Source organism: Megalobrama amblycephala, linkage group LG12 (genome assembly GCF_018812025.1).
Source record: "Megalobrama amblycephala isolate DHTTF-2021 linkage group LG12, ASM1881202v1, whole genome shotgun sequence".
Taxonomy (NCBI): Eukaryota; Metazoa; Chordata; class Actinopteri; order Cypriniformes; family Xenocyprididae; genus Megalobrama; species Megalobrama amblycephala.
This window is the reverse complement of record NC_063055.1, coordinates 17,012,104-17,033,084: the sequence shown is the minus strand read 5'-3', so window position 1 is coordinate 17,033,084 and position 20,981 is coordinate 17,012,104. Positions and strand designations below refer to the sequence as shown.

The 20,981-nt window shown below is 37.4% G+C and overlaps 2 protein-coding genes across 2 annotated transcripts in view; both read right to left on the bottom strand.

Annotated features, from left to right (window-relative positions):
* Positions 1–3,501, bottom strand: part of rab11fip1a (RAB11 family interacting protein 1 (class I) a) — a 28,517-nt gene extending 25,016 nt beyond the window's left edge. Inside the window, exon 1 of the mRNA XM_048209227.1 lies at positions 2,336–3,501. Coding sequence (XP_048065184.1) covers positions 2,336–2,679 — 344 coding nt within the window. The 5' untranslated portion in view covers positions 2,680–3,501. The remainder of the gene's footprint in view (positions 1–2,335) is intronic.
* Positions 3,502–3,747: 246 nt separating this feature from the next.
* Positions 3,748–20,981, bottom strand: part of adgra2 (adhesion G protein-coupled receptor A2) — a 106,158-nt gene continuing 88,924 nt past the window's right edge. Inside the window, 12 exon segments of the mRNA XM_048209226.1 lie at positions 3,748–8,311; positions 9,053–9,142; positions 11,303–11,451; positions 11,969–12,092; positions 12,354–12,481; positions 13,586–13,794; positions 14,022–14,211; positions 16,190–16,390; positions 16,590–16,751; positions 16,838–16,987; positions 20,720–20,820; positions 20,823–20,917. Of these exon segments, the coding sequence (XP_048065183.1) occupies positions 6,871–8,311; positions 9,053–9,142; positions 11,303–11,451; positions 11,969–12,092; positions 12,354–12,481; positions 13,586–13,794; positions 14,022–14,211; positions 16,190–16,390; positions 16,590–16,751; positions 16,838–16,987; positions 20,720–20,820; positions 20,823–20,917 (3,040 nt within the window). The 3' untranslated portion in view covers positions 3,748–6,870.

Genomic DNA, 20,981 nt, shown 5'->3' with positions numbered 1-20,981 from the left:
TTGAGCTGAGCTCTATTACTCTATTAGTCCAATTTACTTGCTTGCTTGTAATGATAAACTATGACTATTCAAAAGAATACATCTGAGGAAAAAACAAACTTGACCCAAGAAAATTAAAAGATCAGCTGATGAAGCTGCAACCAGTTACCCCTGATATTAATAATTGTTCTGTATAAGACTTTAAAAGGGCTTATGGGACACATATTTTTATCTCAGCCTAATTAGTTAGAAATCATCTCGACTGAAAAAAAAAAAAAAAAAAAGTCTGAGAGTCAAAAAGCTTTTCTGTTAAAACGTGAACTTTCTACATGGAGCTGAGCTCACCCTCATGAACGCTGCCATTTTGAGATCACGTGACAATGATGGATTCAATGGGTCAAGTTACTAGTAGTAACATCAACAATAATAATAATGTTGTTTATTTTATATTGCACTTTTTCTGTGTTCGAAAGGGGCTTTAAAAAAAGCATCCAAATATAAAACAAGCAAACCAAACAACAAACATGGTCATGGTCAAGTCATGGAACAGATCATGTGTGTTTATCCACTGGTTCAAAGAGAATGAGTACGAGCGTTCAAAGAAGCAGACCCTGATGGAGCAATGACCCTGATGGAGCCAGTGGCACACAAGGACAAACAGCTCTGGACTTCAAACGCTGAAGGCCACAGAGCAAAAAGACAGGTCTTACACTTCCCATTCTCTCTCTCAAAGGCCAGAATAGGGAGTCAACTGGACAAATTGCAAGCCAACCTAATATGCAAATAAAGTGAAACTCGTGTGCCTTCTGTTTTTGAATACGAGCAGCCCTCATTTCCAAAGGTGAAAATGAAAACCTGGAGAAAAATGAAGTTCGAGCAATGACTACATTGAAACTATATTACTAAAAAAGTACAATGTTTGTGTTCTGCTTCCTACACTGGCGCCTGTTCTGTTTCTGAGGTGTCTATTTATACATTTTCTGTGGAAATACTTCTATATTTATTGTCAAGAACTGATATTCAGTTCCTAATATAGAGGCAAGGCAAGCATGACTATTACTCATATCTAGGGTCAGGGCCACTAAAAAAAAAACAAAAAACAAACAAACAAAAAAAAGGAGTAATAATAACAGACACATACATATGGAAAGTAAGTTGTCCCTTATTTACACTACAGATATGAATGACAGCTCAACTCATGTGGCTTTTTGAGATGTTTTTTGTTTGTTTGTTTGTTTTTTCATAGTTACAATTTTCACATAATTGACAAAATCTAGCAAAAAATAAATAAAAAATACAGATCTGGGTAATATCTGGAGATCAGAACAGAACTTGAGGGCGAGCTCTTTTTAAACAAACACCTAGCAACACCCTAGCAACCACACAGCAACATTCAAAAACAAAAACCCCTTATCAACCTTATAACAACATCCTGGTGACAGGTCAATACCTAAAAACAATTAAAAAAATTAAAAACCTTCTTTGATTTGATTGGCTATCTCAAACTTTTCTACAATGACGAGCGCTGTTATACTGCTAAGGCAAACCAGCCTAAAAATGTAACTTTTAAATCTTTTTATCATCCTAAGAAAAACAGCTGGTGCATAATGGACTGCAGCATCAAGAAAATCTAAAAAAAATTTTTTTTGGGGGGGGGGGTGGTCAATTTGTCCATTTCTAATTATTGGTGGGAGTGGGGGTGACACTTGTCCCCCTCAATGTCTATGCTGGTTATGTTGCAGTGTTATCAATTCAATAAAACTATGTTTGGAACTATCTTGTAGTGTTAATTCATTCATTCATTCTCTGAAGTGAATGGTATTTGACAGTATTTACAACCCACAGCCTATTTGACAAATTATTTTTGTATATTATGTTGAATCATACCGATTGGAGAGGGGGAAACATTTTGTGAAAAAATAATAATAACAATAATAATAATAGTAATAATATAAATGACCCAAACAAAACTGTGAATTTGATGAACAGGTTGATTTAAAATAATATAGTTCAGTTTTAACTAAATACTCAAAAATCAGTGATGTGTGACGTAGCTGAATCATCTCATCACAACATTTCAATGCATCCAATCAGTCATCACATGTATACAGTGAGAAATTAAATATTACTGAAAAATTTTCGTGAATACAAACTCCCAAGAGACGAAGTGTACTTTTACTTAACATTGTTTTACAAGGGTGGGGTATTGAATCCTGCCCATGCAAAAGAGGAGACTAAAACATGAACTGCTTGGTAGCTTATCACTTTAAACTTTTAAAATCTTTGAGCCATAATAGGATACTTTTATGACGCAAAGATATCATTTTATCCCCCCATGGGACAGAATGACACTCACTCGGTCTTTTTGCGTGATCTGTTGGCGTGGAGATCCACTAAGTTGATGACAGCCTGCCCCAAAAACTTGTCCAGTCCCACCAGGGCTCGGTGCATAGTGATGATGTAAAGCGTGCATCGCTCCGCGTTTCCCTGATGGACCAGCGGCAGATCGAACGTCGCTTCTTCCTTCCATTCGGGCGAGACGCATTTCTCCGCTACGGACGTGGAAAACTTGTCCTTGCCCACCTGCATGATGGCATATGCGTCGTTCGTTCCATTTTTGCCCTTGATCCGCAGGTTTCGTGCTTTGAGCACTGTCACCTGAACACTGGTGGGATACCACTGCTGGTCACCCAAAGACATTCTCAGTTAAAGTCCAGGTTCAACCGGGACGAAAAGTTGCGCTTTGTTCGTTCGATCCCGCTTGATGTTTGCCTTGTATCCGGTGTCGCTCTGGCTCCTGTGTGTAACTGTTTGGGAGATCTTATAAGCTCCGCCCCTCACGCATGACGTATACTGTGTACCCAACGTTCAGGTGATGCAGGTATCAGATCATTCTTCACATTAAACTATTAATGAAGAGCTTTTGACTGAACACTAAACCCTGTGATAACCTTTTTAAATTCTGGGTTTTATCAAAGTGCTGCATCATTTTTAACCTTTGGTCGTGATTTAACAACAATTTTAACCTCGAAGTGCGACGCCAAGTGTGTATACAGTAAACGATACGGTTGCTAGAATATATAAGCGTGTTATTTAGCAACAAACAACCAATCAGAAACCGCCTCACCGATTAGCTCATTAGATATTCTTGCATTTTGTACAGTCGCAAAACCCTTCACGTTTGAGTTCAGTTTATCCTAATCGAGATTTTGAAAAACTGTTCTCTAACGTTTCCTCAATTTACTTCCTCAGACTTTATCTGTTCAGAAGATGAGTCACTACTGGAAAGCACAGATAAAGGCTACATTCAGCAGGATAAAAATAGAAAACGGCAGTGAGTAATTATTTATAAGCCAATTAGTCATCTTTCAGATTAACTCCGTCTTCTGCTATTTGTAAATCACTGTGTTTATCAGCACACTTTGCTTCAGGCTAGCTATAACCTCATACCAAACCTGCACTACCGAGGTCAGTCAGTCTTGTCAGAAGCTTACTAGCGTGATGTTCATTCCTTTGTTCTCAGTGAGCGTGTCAGTGTTTGTCCCGCCCAATCTTTAAAGTACCGCACTCTGATAGGATAATGCTTGTGTCAATAAAAAAGGCTCACTTTTGATTGGCTTTATTTCTTATGGACTGGTGGTTATCGATTTGCATATTACATAGAAACAGAATGTTACGTAATTGACTAATAAATACTTTGGGTTGAGATTTTTCTCATTTAAATCACATATGATACCGAAACATAAAAAACCAAACAAGTAAAATAACTTTGATTTTATGGCATTTTTTTCCAAACCTTTATTTTGCATCAGGTCATTGATAAGGCACAATCTTAACATCTATAGGAAATATATTACTGAAATCGATACAAAAATGTTATCATTTTCATATTGAAGTGAGTGACAAAAATATAAATACTTATGATATTATTGAAATCTCCCTTTTAAACCGAGATGATAGCCAACAATAATATTTTGATTGTAATCACGAAGATTAAAAGGGAGATTTTAATAATTTCAATAATAATTAGGATAACACTGAATTTATACTGACCCTCAGAAGCTAGGCCTACCCAGAGGCAAAGAAAATTGTTCATGCAAATATCACAATGTCCCATGAAACCATTATGCACAAACAAGCCATTTAAAATGTAAATTTCCTTCGTTTTTAAGAGAAAACACATATTACATACACATTGGCAAACTTTGAGTAGGCCACAGATTTCATGTATTATTGTTTTTTGTTGTTGACACTTTGCACCCAAAACTATTGAAATCATAGCACATAAAATGTGTAATAATGACATGGTGATCACTATATATAAGCCTTCATAATCAACATTTAACCTACATTAATCACAAATCATCATGTCGTTAAATGCTTTATGATTTGGGGAAAATGGAGGACTTGTTCTTTAGCAATATGTGGTCTTTAAATATTTATCAGTTGTAAAGCAGATTTCTGGCTTGAAGGGTAAAAGACAAATGGGAGGCTACACAATATCAAATAAGATCATCTTTAAAGGTTAAACTTTGAGCTTCTTTGGCATACAAACATCCCTGAATACACTTTAAACTTATTCATTTTACTTTAATCAAAGTGTAAGCTATAAGACAGGTAATGTGTTTTGCTTGTGACTTTGTCATCATGTGAGAAATCTAAAAATAATGACACTGCAGTCAGATTCTGGTAGCTTGTGGGCCTTGGAAAAAAAAAAAAAACAGTCAGTGCGAAGATCTGAAATTCCCTTTGGCTTTTTTGTTGGGATTGTCCATTCTTTGCTTTCATGAGAAAAACACTGTTGAAAAACAAAACATCTTTTTAAATAATTTTTTATCACAAATTCCTTGCTATCCGACAACAGATCTTTGCATATCGTTAGAGGGAGTACTAACGATTCCTAAAAGATTAGTAATCCTTGTTGCTAAACATTTTGTGGGATAAACAATTCTTGGAAATGAACAAAAGTGTTATTAAAAAAGTGTGTTGGACATGATGTGATAGTGTGCTGGACATGATGTGATAGTGTGCTTTTAGACTAAAAACAGAGTTTATAAAACCACCAATTCTCTGTAAAATACTGATATCGCAAAATTGCATAATGACAATAACAATTACGTCCAAAACATTAATACTGATATGTATAATATAAATATGTTATTAATTATAAGAATGTCAAATGCTATCTCCTGAACCAAGTGCTAAAAAGCCCATGTTACACATGGTGCTACAACAGAACATTTATGAACAAACCACTTGCCATTCCTTATCAAATCCCTTAGTAACTCCGAGTGAAATCCAAAGAAGCTCTCTCTTTTTTTTTTTTTTTTTTTACACAATTTGTCCATCAACAACATTCATTATCAGTGCATTTGATCAATGGCAGAAATGACCCAATAGAGGGCACTATGAAGCAACATTTTCCAAACAGTTCCTATTTTCTAAAAAAAGGGAATACAATAGCTCACTTCCTGCTGAAGAACATCAGAAGAACAAGAATGACAATTTACAAAGTAACATTGGATGGAATTGTTAGGGATGGATGCTCATCTGTGGCAAGCGTTCGTTTTCTATATTTGTGTCGGACTGATGCCAAGAGCTGCTTATTTTAGTGCCAGAGACTTGAATTAATACTGTAATGGTCAAACAATACATACGTAACACTTAATGTACATTCTTACAGACATGTAAATGAAATATCATGAAAAAAACGTTTATAAAAATAAAACAGACAAAGACACAACAGGACTGAACAAGAAAAATTTAGGGAACAAGCAGATGGTCCTCCATCCTGATCGATATGCATAGTCAGAAACATAAAGATCAAAACAGCTGAACTTTAGGTTCATATCCCTTGGCATATTTAATATTAAAATATTCATTGCGTTCAAACAGTTTGTTAGATTAAGTGGCATTACAAGCAAACAAAAGCACACCAAACGATTTTGCATATTTTGTCACACTAACTCCTCCACCAATCTCTTTTTAGAGGAGTCAGGTTTTGCATACAAACCCCTTCTCTTTCTTCGTATATAACTCTTCATATAACCTCTCCTTATTAGCATGCTTAGCATTTGCTTTTTGCATGTTGGACGGTTCCAAGACCACAGAACACTTTTGAAACTTTCAAATATAGGTGATTAATTATTGAAGGAGCCAAATGGTTCTCTACACTGCTGAAAAAACTAATTTGAACCAGCTTAAGCTGCAGTGTTGTAGAACTCGTGACTGGACGAGACTGTCCGAGACAGAGACCTGAGGAAGGTCTGAACCAGGGTTGTCCAAACTCGGTCCTGGAGGGCCACTGTCCTGCAGAGTTTAGCTCCAACCCTAATTAAATACACCTGAACCAGCTAATCAAGGTCTAACTAGGCATACTAGAAACTTACAGACAGGTGTTTTGGAGCTGGTTGGAGCAAAACTCTGCAGGAAAGTGGCCCTCCAGGACCGAGTCTGGACACCCCAGTCTGAACCATTCAAATTCAAACAGTGTATATATGCGTCATTGGGGTGAATGAAGCCTGGTTTTGCATCAGTGTCACACGGACCTTGTGCAGATATGTCGGAATGTTGTAGTACTCGAGACCAGCTGATCCAAGTCAAGACCATATGAAAACATGGATGCAGACTCTTGAGTTATACAACACTGCTAAGCTGGTTTAGCTGGTCTCCCAGCCTGGCTAAGCTGGTGTGTAGTTGGGTGGAAAAGTGTCCAAAACTCCTCTAAAACCAGCAAATAGACCAACTAAGACCAGCAAACCATCGTAGACTGGTTTAAGCTAGTTTATTCAGCAGGGCTGTGAAGAAAGAAATCCATGCTTTGGCTCTTAGCATACAGGTACACACCTTCAAGAAACCTTCAAGTCTTTCAACTCTAACCGCAGCTCATTATTATACAGTTGTCTCGCTCTTCCATACCCTGCTCTTCATACCAACCGAACCCTGTGATTGGTCAGTTCCGCTAGTGTCCAGTTCCACCACGGATCCCTTTAGTGTTCCATTTGGTGCTGAAACTGTCGACAACGAGGCCGTGGCAGTGACATTTGATGTCACGTTTAGTGGGAACGAGCTTCGCTTCGACTCTCTCTCAGCTGCGGCAGCCAATTTAAGATTGTCTTTGCTAGCGCTACGGCGTTGAGCATTCTGCTGCATGGCGGCCCTACTTGCCATAGAAGGCAACAGTGGAAAAGGTTTTCTACTTCCACTACTACCTCCATCACTACCTTCCGAAGGGCTCGTCACTAGTCCCTCCCCTCTGTGCCGTCCATTGGTCAGAAGGCCGTTCTGGCTCTCTGAGTGGCTATTCCGTATACTTCCATTCTCGCTGGAAGCATGTTTGTGTAGGAGGTGGATGTTTGATTGTTCTGTCCCAGAGGGTCCCAAAGCACCCATGCTACCTCCTCCCCCTGCTCTGAGAGCTTTGAGGCGGTAATGCCCTCTAGGGTCCCCTCTGTGATGGTACTGGGTATTGCCACCCTTGGTTCTACTACAAGCCTTCCTCCTTTGAGGTTGCTGGACAGGCAGTAGACTGGGCAGCAGATTGTTGGCCGGCTTGTTGTTCTCTGTGCTTGTGCTTGTGTTGGTATTAGTTCCCGTCGGTGCCCGGGTGGCGTTGTTCGCATTGTCTTGCGTCACTTGGAGGAGGTTGGTGAGTTTGCAAGGCCCAGCGGCAATGCTCGTTGTTCCACTTTGAGTAGATGATGACCTGGCAGAAGAAGAGTAATTGTTGGGGTCCGTCGGTGGGTGGCATCCTACAAAAATTTGGGAGCCCCTTTCCGAGACACTCTGTACACCTACAGTGGCAGTGCAGGGATGGGAATAGGCTGGCATGGGTTGAGAGCGATGGTACCCGGGGCAACACCCTAGCCACGCTGCCTGGACATCCAAACGCTTGAAACAGTGATGAAGCACCAAGAAGATCCCTAATCCAGTAGCCGTTCCTCCATACAGGCAGCTGAAGAGTTTCCGCTCTCTATCCACGTGCCAAACGGCCATAGCGCCGCAGCACCACAGCCCCACAAACACAAACTGTGTCGCCACCAGCGCCAAACACTGGACCTTTAATGAGTACTGGTCCTCCACTGTTGTCCCAGCATGCACTGGGCCCACAACAGAGTCCGTTGAGAGAAGACTGGTGCTGCCACTGAGTGCTGGTTGACTCTCTGGTAAGGTTGAGGGGTCAGAGGCGGAACAAGGAGGATCTTTGGACTCCTCGAAGTTTTGGTGCCTCAGGCAGAAAGCAGTGCACAGGAAGTAGATCCAGGTCACCAGAATGATCAATCCAGCTGGAATGTAGAAAGCTCCGAAACTGGGTTGCCATACCAACCAGCAGCTGCCGAAAGGTCAAGAGCAGTGAAAAAGGTCAGAGAGGGCAAAGACGGTAATTAGTCAAATAACAGAAACACAAAGCAAGCTCTGTACAAAACAGACACTTTTTAAAGGGCCTGTAAATGAGCGGCCCAGCATGAGTAATAAATCTGCATCAAGTATCAGAACAGAAGCTAATAAAAAACTATGAGTATGACCTCAGTCAATTTCATTTTATTATTATATTAAGTGTCGCCAGTCTATCTGAAAGACTGCAATGTGACAAAAACACCATAAAACCTATAACAAAAATATCGCATGGTGAATACGAAATGAAATAATTTTAATTTCAGAGCAGCTAGATCCAGTACTGGATCGAGTTGTGCTGCTGTAAAGTGAGAGTCATACTGATTCTTGAGTCATGTCAAAATAAATACTGTAATAGCAAATATTTATTGTAATAAAAAATGTAAAATGTATTAAATAGAGTAGTCAGTTTGTTTTGTTTGGTGTCAATAGTTATTAATAGGACCTACTTAAAATGATGAATTTTAATGAACCCAGATAAATATCATGTATATAATGTACATAAATATGCAGGACAGTTTTACATACTATTGACAGTAAATGTGTGGAATGCGTTTTGTCCTATATCTCAAGAATCAGTGTTTTAATGTTAGCACTAGGTAGGTTGTTGATAATATAAATATCTAAAGCTAGATGTGAGCAAACAAGTTTTCCTAATATTTATAAATGCAGTACTCACTAAGGAATGTTGTCTCCATAGTTATTGATGTTTACAGCTGCAGTGATACCACATATGATGAGTGGGACACCGCCGGCTATCAAATAAAACCTACCAACAGAAACAGAGATAAAGAAAAGAAAGACTGTTAGGGGTCATTTTGCAAATGCTAACCATGGTAACATAAAAAAAAATGTAAAAAAAAATATTTTAGAAATAAAGGACAGCCTATTTACTGTTCATTTACTTTTGTGTTCAGCAGAAAAAAGGGTCCTACTTTATATTAAGTGGCCTTAACTACAGTACTATGTACTTACATTTAAATTAATCATTTGATACTATGCACTTATTGTGTACATACATGTTTTTACATTGTACTTATATTTTAAAAACACATGCATGTAATTACATCTGTAATTAATTTCTGTAATTACATTTATAATTACACTGTTGACCCATCCCTTACACCTTAACACATCCTTAAACCTACCCATACCACCAAACCTGTCCCTAATCTTACCCATATCCACCTCAATAGCAGCAAAAGTGTTCAATATGAACCCAATAAGTACATTGTACTTATTTTTAGATGTAAGTACCTAGTAGTTAAGGCCACTTCATATAAAGTGGGACTGAAAAAAGAAATTCATTCAGGTTTGGAACAATTTTAGGGTGAGTAAATGATGACAGAATTTCAATTTTGGGTACACTTTAATTATCAGATACAAACAATTGCTCAAAAACTTAAATGGACACTGCTGTCTGTTATATTCCCTACAGATGTTCCCTTTGCTTGCTGTAAAAGAAATTTGTGTGGTCTATACATTAAGCTAGTTCTGTGACAATGTCTGTCAATGAAGAGCCGAGTCTGGGCTCCAGACAGCGAAGGAGAGAGAGGAAAAATAACAAGATTTATCCCAGGAGGCAGGCGTGGGATCTGGACAGACCTCCCCAGGGGACGTGGAGAACATGGAGGTCTGGGGTAAAAACAGAACACAGACTAGGGAGAATGAATATATTTGCATGCATGTCTTTGAGGACATGTGAAAGTTAGCCTTAACTAGTTCTATCCCTCATTTGATTTACAACTTCTCTGTCCGCGTTTATCTTTTCCCATTCCCCCCATTTGTGCTCTCTTTCCTCTGTCTGACTCTCCATCACAGCAGATGGGAATCAGCTTTTATCTGGACAATGGTGGTCTTTGATTAGTCAGTTTTTTTTTAACATCATGGTGGTCTATTCAGTTGCTCTCAAAAGCCCATTTTCCTCCTGTACATGCTTATCAATAGTTTCTACTCAGGAAGTGCTAATTCAATATGACATTTGCTCATAAAACTGCCAATGTTTTATGACCAATTTGAGATATGGCGATTACTCTGAATACCGCAAGAGCTCTGATTGAACCCATACATTTCCTTTGATGATAATGACAGCAAGGAACTTTTAATGTTTTCATCTAACATTATGTTCATACTGAAACAACAGCAGTTATTCAAGAGGCTTTCGGACAGTAATTGTTTCTTAGGAAGAATGTTGAATGTAAAAGACATATTTACATGGCTTGTCTGTTATAAAACTCATGCATTTTACAGCAGGGACAAGAGATTCTGTTGTGCGTCAAGATCCCATCACTGTGCTGAATCCTACCAACTTTCCTTATTGTCTGATAAAAACGTAGTGTGTTATTGGGACATCTAGCTAATCAAAATAGCTTTTCTAACCACTTAGCACTATGCTAAGCTAGTATTCTAAGCTGCTAGCTTGCTAATCAAAGATTGTTAAACACAAAGAAAGGGAAATGTTTATTTTGACCATTTCTAGCTTTAGACCTCTTTCAAATACATAATAAAATCTTAACCGAGCCTCAAATTTTGAACAGTAATGTTTTCATGATTAGGAATGTTGATTCTGAAACCAGTTGTGTTTGTTAAAAGTAGCTAATTCAGCCTAGAATGATCTCATGGGTGGTTGGACAAAAACCCTGACATTTCCGATTTGAACAGCAATAAAAAGGCCAACTTGCACCTTTAAATGCTGAAATTACCTCATATCCCCATGTAAAACAATTATAGTCCATATGAGCCAATTGATTGGTTTACAAAGAATTCTTGTTCTATGAGAGTTTTATGGGGACTGAGGCCAGATTATAGAGAGAGAGAGAAAAAAAAAAGAGATCTGTGACTTTGAGTGTGCTTGTAAAAGATAACTTCTGGAAAACAAGCCGTTATTAACCATCTAATGCTCCCAACCCTCCACGATGACTTCACTGACCTGAGCATGGGCCGCTGGGTTGGTTGTACCGCAGTCTCGCCTTCTAGTTGTTGTGGAGTCCTCAATAAAGCTTCTTTATATATTACCCTGGCGCTAACACCGATCCATAACAAAGTGGACAGAGAAGAGTAGTGAAGGACAATCCCCACCTGACACAAACATACACATACATGAGTAACACAAGCAACACAAGTAAAGTAACAATATGTTAGCGCATAGACAAATAAAGATACATTTTTGAGATAATATTTTAATAACCTCTAGCAATTTTATTTTTATTTAGTAAACTCTTAAGGCCATAACACACCAAGTTGACGTCTTGGCCAAAAGGCTGCGCTTGAGCACACCAAAATCGGACATTGTACTTTGATTCAACGTGCTAAATCGGCAAAAATACCCCGACAATGTCCAACTAGGGCCGTTGTGGAACACACCACAAAAACTGTGCTAGCCGACGCTCAATGACGGCTCGGCCGTTTCTTTTGTTTCTTTATTACTGTATATAATGCTTACTATTTTTAAAATCATTTCTCTTTACTGTTTTGTACATTTTTGCACTGCAAAACTCTGGAAATCACTCGCAATCTCCTCCATCTCTTGTTTGTCAGTTGCGTTTGTGACTTGAATAAAATAAAACATTATTATGTAAGAGAAATGGAAACTTACTGCCTGGCATACAATTGGGTAGCCGGTCAGAGTGATGCCTCCAGCAAATACTGCAGACGTCATTGCGATGTGGAAACTAGTGTTCAGAAGGGTGTGCCAACTCTTCCTCGTGATTCTGACAGAGCTAATGACAAAGAAAGCATATGTTAAGAAATGTCACTATTTGGCCAAAACTATGTGGATGTCCGCTTTTAATTAACAGGTTTGGCTATTCCAGTAATAACAAATCATATGACAACATTACAGAGAATTGCGCTTACTACCTTGTGGCAACAGTTTACAAGTCTTTTTCTTTTAGTTTTTGGGTGTGTCGACATACCTTTGCTAATATGTCTCAGTACTAGCATATATATGTGTAGCATTTTTAACAAGGTGAGGCAAATACCTGTGATGCAGTATATAGGTGATGATGATAGTGAAGAGACAGAGGAGCAGCACTGCAGTGCAGGTGTAGATCACTGGATGGAGCACTTCCACTGGAACTGAAGGTGAACCTGGGAAATCTGGCATCTCCTGAAATATTGACAAGGAAATGGAGAGAATATTTTGAAACATTCAACCCTTTAACTTTACAGCGTATCTACACCTCAAGGGTGAGAAATTCCACATTTTCTTTTCAGTCTGATACCATTTTCTAGGCCAATACTGCTGATAATGATAGCAATAAATAGAATGGAACTGACTGATTGATTGATTGATTGATTGATTGATTGATTGATTGATTGATTGATTGATTGATTGATTGATAAAATTGGTAGTTATAGCCATTTAAATATAGCTTCTTTTTTCTGGTAACATTTCATTTTACAGTTTCTTTGTTACATGTTAGATGTAGTTACTAATAACTATGAAGTATGCATAATTGCATGCAGCTAACTCTAAACCATATCCTAATACTAAAACTAACCCTAAAGTAAGTACATGTAGTTATTTAATATAACTCAGTACTTAAATGTATAATTACACTGCAACAAGGACACAGTAAAATAAAGTGTAACCATTTTTTGTCTCATAAAAAAAGTTTCAAAGAAATTGCTCTGATGTCAGTATTGTGAATCATGTGTTCTTCAGTGCCAAGCACACCGATCTATCATTTATCTATCATGTATTCATACAGTTTTCCCAATAACACCCAATAGGACCAAGCTGAACATAAAAATCCTTTGACATATGTCAAGATGAAGAAATGTAGTATTAAATGTCAGTTTGTAATGGAAGACCTGTCCTCCCTAGGTAAAGGATCTCTCTACTAAGGGTGGGCAAGTTAGAGGAGTTTATTAGCTTGATAATTCTGACCCCAACAGGGCTATTAATCAATAAGCTGACATACTTTGCACTTGGTTACCATTTACACAACCGAGTGATAATAAAACTGACATATTTCCATTTCATTCTATTGGTGGCTCTATTCCAAAACCTAGTGAGCTGCCTCACTGTCTACTTCTTACATTTCTAGGCAACATCAGAACTCTCATCAAACCTCAAACTTGACTGATTTGGAATTCTCTACATAAAAAGAAACCCAATGTATCATTTATTTAGTGCTTTGAACTGAAGAATTTCTGAAGAATTGAAGAACTGAACTGAATTTCTTTTTCTTTGGTGTCACAATGTTACCTGTAGTACAGCGTAATTGCTCAGCACAGAGCAGCGCAGTGTAGAGGTGGATGCATCGCTATGGGCCAGCTGACAGCCATCTAGACTCCAACTCCCATGATGCTCCAGTGCCTGCAAGCTCCAATGGGCAGCAACAGGGTAATTTCCAGGTGACATGTGTCGTAGTGACACAATAATGGGATCGGACTGATTCCACATGCTGCATCCATCTGAAAGGAAGGGAGAGAGAGAAAGCAGGAAAGTTACATCTGTGCTCCAGTGAAAGTTGTTTCAGAAAACAAGATGCATGGATTTACTAAAATGAATTGTATATTTAAGTCCAAGGATAAATTATGTTTTCCCAAAATGCCTGTACTTCATCAGTACTACTCAACACATTGTTAAAATTTCATTAATGTTTCGAATTCCTTGAATGTTTGAGGTGAAGGCAACTGACCAAGGCCAACATAGATAACTGGAGTGTTGACGCCACGTCTGCGGGCAAGGTCCGAAGGTCCGGTAAAATTGCTGGTATATGGGAAGAATCTTCCATTGCGGAAAGCCACAAACTGCAGCTTACAGTCAGGAGGAGCATTCGGCGGAAAAAGAGACGCAGGGAGAGACACTGAAGCAAGAGCCACTGCATTCTAGAAAGAGAGGAGGGCAAGGCAGAGGTGTTTAAAGCAAAAAGCCACTTGAGGCAATGTGTTACTTTCAGTCATTTTACCGTGGTTAAATTACTATTAAATTACAGCAGAAGTAGACAACAATGATTATGACAATATACAATTCTTTTATGTACTTCTTTTTCACAAAAGGAAGCTTTTTATGTAACTTGGCGTAAGTTACACAAAAAGATTCCTTTTGTGAAAAAGAAGTACACTTTAGCATACTTTTAAAAAGAGAACTTATTACAGATATAATATACTTTTAAAGAATACACTTAAGAGTTTTTTCAGAAGCTAAATTGTATGTTGTTTGCAATTACATGAAATTGAGTTTAAACTTATATTAAATACAATTGAACAGACAGCAACATAATGCGGCCCAGATCCGGCCCACATCTGGTACATGTGGATAACATGCGGACCAGATATGGGCCAGATATGGGCCGGATCTGGGCCGACACTACGTTGCTGTCAGGGTGTAATTTCATAATTACTCCTAAATGTTTGTACTGTAATGCACAAGTAATTGTAATGATGTAGTTTAAATTTAGTACATTTAAAATATATGAATTTAAATGTAATATAGTAACACCACAGTTAAATGTGTAATCAAGTACTTTAGGCTTCATATGTTAGTCAATACATCAAAATAAGTTTACTTCTTTAAAGCATGACCAAAGATTTTTATATATATATATATATATATATATATATATATATATATATATCATTCAAAATGTGCTTTAAGGTAAACCTTTTAAGTATGTTAAGTAGCATAGTCATGTACTCTCTTTAATAGGAATAGTTCCCCAAAAAATGAAAATTATCACATGATTTACTCACTCTCAAGCCATCCTACGTGTATATGATTATCTTCTTTCAGACAAACACAATCGGAGATATATTTAAAAAATATCCTTAGTCCTTCAAGGTTTATAATGGTTGTGAATGGGGGGCCGCGTTTTGAAGCCAAAAATAATGCATCCATCCAAAATCAAAGTAATCCATATGGCACCAGTGGGATAATTAAGGTCTTCTGAAGCAAAGTGATGTGTTTTTGTAAGAAAAATATCCATATTTAAAACTTTATAAATTCAAATAACTAGATTCCGGCAGACGACCGTACGCAGAATGCGGAAGTGGAGCGGAAGAGTATCCTTTGACCTGACACACAACGTAATGATGAACGCGGAGGTGCAGAGGATACAGCAAAACAAATCACCGGTCACGGAAAATGATAATTTTAAAAATGAAATATCGGAGGATTTCAATATAAGAGAAGAGGAGCTTAAATTTGTTGTACAGCCCTATTTGTTTGAACCGCGAGAGGCGTCTAAGCATACAATACTCCTACATCCTGCGTCATACTTTGCGTAAGAGGATTACTCATTTGGCGCAAATCAACTTGCGCATTCTGCGTATGATCGTCTGCCAGAGGCTAGTTACTTGAATTTATAAAGTTGTAAATATGGATATTTTTCTTGAGGCTTCAGAAGGCCTTTATTAACCCACTGGTGCCGTATGGATTACTTTTTCTATGGATGAATGCATTATGTTTGTCTTCAAAATGCGGCCTACATTCATAACCATAATAAACTTTGGAGGACTAAGGATATTTTTAAATATATCTCCGATTGTGTTCGTCTGAAAGAAGATAGTCATATATACCTAGGATGGCTTGAGTAAAATATATCCCATGGTTGAGTAAATCATGGGATAATTTACATTTTTGGGTGAACTATCGCTTTAAGTACACTGTGGCCTTTTATTTCAATAATAAATTGTTATCTTCAAGTACAGTTTAAATAGAATTTTAAGATTTGAAGAACACTACAATGCAATTAAGCACACTTCTTTTTCACAAGGGTATAATAAGTCTGTCAGTAATAGTGCATATGTATCACAGGCATATTAGATCTACACACAAGTGTATATTTGCACTTAAATCATGACAAACCTTGAGATGGAAAGCGTTCAGCGAGGTGTTATGTGTTCCTGTGGTGCAGCGAAAACGCAGTTGCTGCTCAAGGGAAAATTCAATCCCATCATGCAACTGGCTCCCTCCTGCCCCCTCTCGTCTCTGATAGACCGTGCAGCTCATGCCAGTAAAATGAGCAGGGCGAATCATGTGAGCCTCCATCACAATGTTACGAGAATTCTAAGAAAGCAGACATATGCTTTGGTGCTCAAGAATCCTTTCTCAGTATTCTCAATGTTGAAAACCGCTGTATTGCTTAACATATTTTTGTGGAAACTATGATGCTTCTTTTTAGGATTCCTTTGATTAACAGAAATTTCAAAAGAACAAGTTTAGTTGAAATAGTAATAATACGAAGCTGACATGATTAAAAACGTACTTTGGAAAGGTCCTGTGCGTGAGAGTGCAGCTGAGGCCAGGCGAGAGTCTCCAGAGTGTGGACGACTGAACTGCAGGCTCTTTCCTCTCTCTGGGCCCGAGCCAGGATCTGATCATCTACCTGCATCAGGTTACTGCCCATTTCAACCAGCACCTCGGACAGCTGGGACAAAGGAGTGCATATGTATGTAAGGACACAAATACATGGTGCAATATATACACTGCTGAATGATAGCATCTTCTACTGACCTCACGCAGTTCTGTTACATAGTCCATGAATTTGTGCATCATCTGAGCCACATAAAGAACATCCACCGTGTCAGTGAAACCGGCGGCCTCCAGCGTGTATGATCGCACCTGGTGTGCCAGAGTCACTGCGTTGGAGGCGTTGATGGGCATCTGAGTGAGAAGGACAGAATTTACAAAATTTTAAAAAAATGTATTGCATGTAATCATTGTATGGTTGTCTATTACTGGGGGACATTTTCAGCACATTTTATTATTTCATCATTAGTTTTTCCTATTGTACAATAACTTTTTATTGCAATAATAAAAAAATAAAACCATCTCGAGATTAAAGTTGTTAAATATCGAGAAAAAACTCGTTAAATTTCGAGAAAAAGGTCGAGATAAAATGTTGAGAATAAACTCATTAAATTACGAGAAAAAAACTCGTTAAATTTCGAGAAAAAGTCGAGATAAAACGTTGAGAATAAAGTCATTAAATTATGAGAAAAAAGTTGTTAAATTACGAGAACAAATTCGTTAAATTATGAGAAAAATGTTGTTAATAAACTCATTAAATTACGAGAAAAAACTCGTTAAATTTCAAGAAAAAAGTCGAGATAAAATGTTGAGAATAAAGTCATTAAATTACGAGAAAAAAGATGTTAAATTACGAGAACAAATTTGTTAAATTATGAGAAAAATGTCGTTAAATTTCGAGAAAAAAGTCGAGATAAAATGTTGAGAATAAAGTCATTAAATTACGAGAATAAAGTCATTAAATTACGAGAAAAAAGTCATTAAATTACGAGAATAAATTCGTTAAATTATGAGAAAAATGTCGTTAAATTTCGAGAAAAAAGTCGAGATAAAATGTTGAGAATAAAGTCATTAAATTACGAGAATAAAGTCATTAAATTACGAGAAAAAAGTCGTTAAATTACGAGAATAAATTCGTTAATTTAATGACTTTATTCTCAACATTTTATCTCGACTTTTTTCTCGAAATTTAACGAGTTTTTTTCTCGTAATTTAACGAGTTTATTCTCAATATTTTATCTCAACATTTTTCTTGAAATTTAATGAGTTTTTTCTCGTAATTTAATGAGTTCATTCTCAACATTTTATCTCGACTTTTTTCTCGAAATTTAACAACTTTAATCTCAAGATGGTTTTATTTTTTTATTATTGCTTGGCCCTAATCCTCTTCCGTACACTCCCAAGTTGTCCCAAATCAGTATACATTTCTGTGTTCTGCTGAACACAAAGGAAGATATTCTGAAGAAAGTTTGTAACCATGCTGCTCAGGTTCTGGGACACCATTGACTTCCATAGTATTTTTTTATTTCCTACTATGGAAGTCAATGGTGCCCCAGAATTGTTCAGTTTCTCACATTCTTCTGGGTTTTAGTTTAGTTTATTTGTTAACAGGGGCAATGCACATTAATAAACATAACTGTAAAGGTGCCAAAATTATCCCAAAAGGCTATTTTTCATCTGTAGACCCTTGACAGAATGTTAAAAAGTCACCCTAAAACAAAGACAGAGCATCATTACACACATACACATCGAAAAATCTTCCTTTCTTTTCAACATAACAAAGAAATTTATACAGGTTTGGAACAACCTGAGGGTTAGAAAATGATGACAGAATTTTAATTTTTGGGTGAATTATCCCTTTAACACATTCATTCTGTTCATGATCATTAGGTTTTACACAAACTCATGGGGCCCTATTTTAACGATCTAAACGCAAAGTGTAAAGCGCACGGCGCAGGTGCACTCAGGGCGTGTCCAAATCCACTTTTGCTATTTTAACGATGGAAAAACGGTCCGTGCGCCGGGGCGCATTTTTAAAATGGGTTGTCCCTATTCTCTTAATGAGTAATGGGCGTAACATTCAATAAACCAATCAGAGTGTCATCTCCCATTCCCTTTAAGAGCAAGATGCGCTCGCGCCATGGCGGATTGCTATTTACATGGCGTACACGCGATGAGTCAGTTAATATATATGTGTGTGTATTGGCACGATTGTTCAATTAATTAGCCAATTTCGTTCATCATTATAAGTAGTAATAGGCTGAATTGAAAATAGGTAGCCTAATTCTAATACACGCAATGACTATTCATCATTACATTTTTATATTTATGTAGCCTACACAATAATATTCTTTTACACTGTAATCCTTTTGTTTTTAATATTTGGCATGTTTGTGTGATGCGCATCCCCTGTAATAAGCAAAGTCAACGCGCACTGTGGACGCGCCCAGAGGCGTAGTTTCTACCAACGCGCTCTTACAAAAAAATATTGCGCCATTGACTTTAGACTTTAGACCAGGTTTGAGTTGGTCTATGGCGCAGTCTATTTTCAGCTCCTTAAAATAGCAATGCACCGGCAATGCGCCTGAACACACCTCTTTTTTAGACCAGCACGCCCATGGGTGCACTAACTGGCGCAAATGCATTTACTAATTTAAGGACGTGGCGCTGAACGGGAAAACGCGAACGGCGCCGGACGCAAACTAGCAAACACACTTGCGCTGCGCCTTGCGTCGCATTGCGTCGGGTGTATTATAGGGCCCATGGAGTTCATGAACTTGCTTGCTGCTGTCATTAAAGCAAATACTGAGCCATTCTCCAATTTGTGTACATTTTTCAATTAAACTTTTCACTTAACTTTGTTCTTCTGACATAATTTGAAATTATATTTAATTGACAAAATTACACAAAATTGACAAAAACAACAAAAATAATTGTTTTGTCAAAATTGACAAAAACTACAGAAATAATTATGTACTTATCTCCTACTGAAATGGTCAAAACAGCACTCTAAATTTCAACTGACTGCATTTAATATTAAATTAAACTATAATACATTTTTACAACATTTTTGAAAACATTACATTCAGTTTGCTTTTAAGTACATTTCTGTCAAATATATTAATTCTGTGATAAATACTTTTTTCACAAGAGGAAGTTTTAATGGATTTAGGGCCAGCTGTTCATAAGTAATCTGATCGGATTTCAGCTATTGGATTGGATCAAATGTTCAGAATGGGTTGTTCAAAAGGAAAAAGGGATTCTGAAATCAGATTAGATCACAAAATGCAATCTTGGTTTTGATCTGGATAAAATCATCAGTTTGTTCAGAACTTTTTAGTAAGATTGGGATACCTTTGATCTCAGAAATCTGGATTATACTGATCCCATCAGAAGGGTGGATTTCAAGAACAAAAATGTAATAAAACTTTAAAACATTTTTATCATGTAATATACATACACACATATTTTTTTTATTTCTCTCTCGATTAGTTTAACTGTTAAAGTAATAAATTAGAAGTAGACATTAGGCTACATATTTAGCCTTTCGGTAACCTACTGTAAAGTAAAAAAGAGATTTTGGTGTCATAAAATAATCCCCAAACAGCTGTAAATATCAAACAATAATATTATATTTGATTCTAAGTGGTTTTTTTAATCACTGTTCATAAACTACATTGGCACATAATCATAAGAGATGAACCAGTCAAAACTTCTTTGTGAGCTAAAGTTTCTCAGGTGAAACGCAGAACTTTTCTGAGAGAACGCAAAAATATTTAAATGTTTTTTTTTTGTTGTTGTTTTTTTCCCATCTCATATTCTTTCTATCACCATGTCCCTTTAGGGGCTCCGTAGAGCACTAGTAATCCAGATTTGGTAATCTGAAAAAGTGTGTATCTGGATCAGGGTGATCCAATCCAATTTTGCTTTGCAAAACGAGCACAAAAGTAAGATGAATTACCTGATTTCCAAATCTGGATCATTCTGATCCAGATTAAACTTTTTGAACAACTGGCCCTTACATATTAGTAATTTGCACCACATTTGAATTAAATACATCTTTTAAAAAAACTCTACTGCACAAACCAGTATGAACGTATGCAGGACCCGTGTGATGTCATTCGTATAGAGGCACTGAGAGTAGTCTCCCTCCTCCCAGCGTCCAGAGCGGTCACAATTACGTGAGGCTTCTTCTGCTCCACACCACCCCCTATACTCAAGGAGGGGTAACGCAGCTGCAGACAGTACTGGTAGGAAGTGATGCCAGCTAGAGTTCTAGGCCACCTGAAGCAAAAAAGGGAGAGTTGACATTTTGCAATAAAAAAGGCAATATTTAACCACAGGTAAA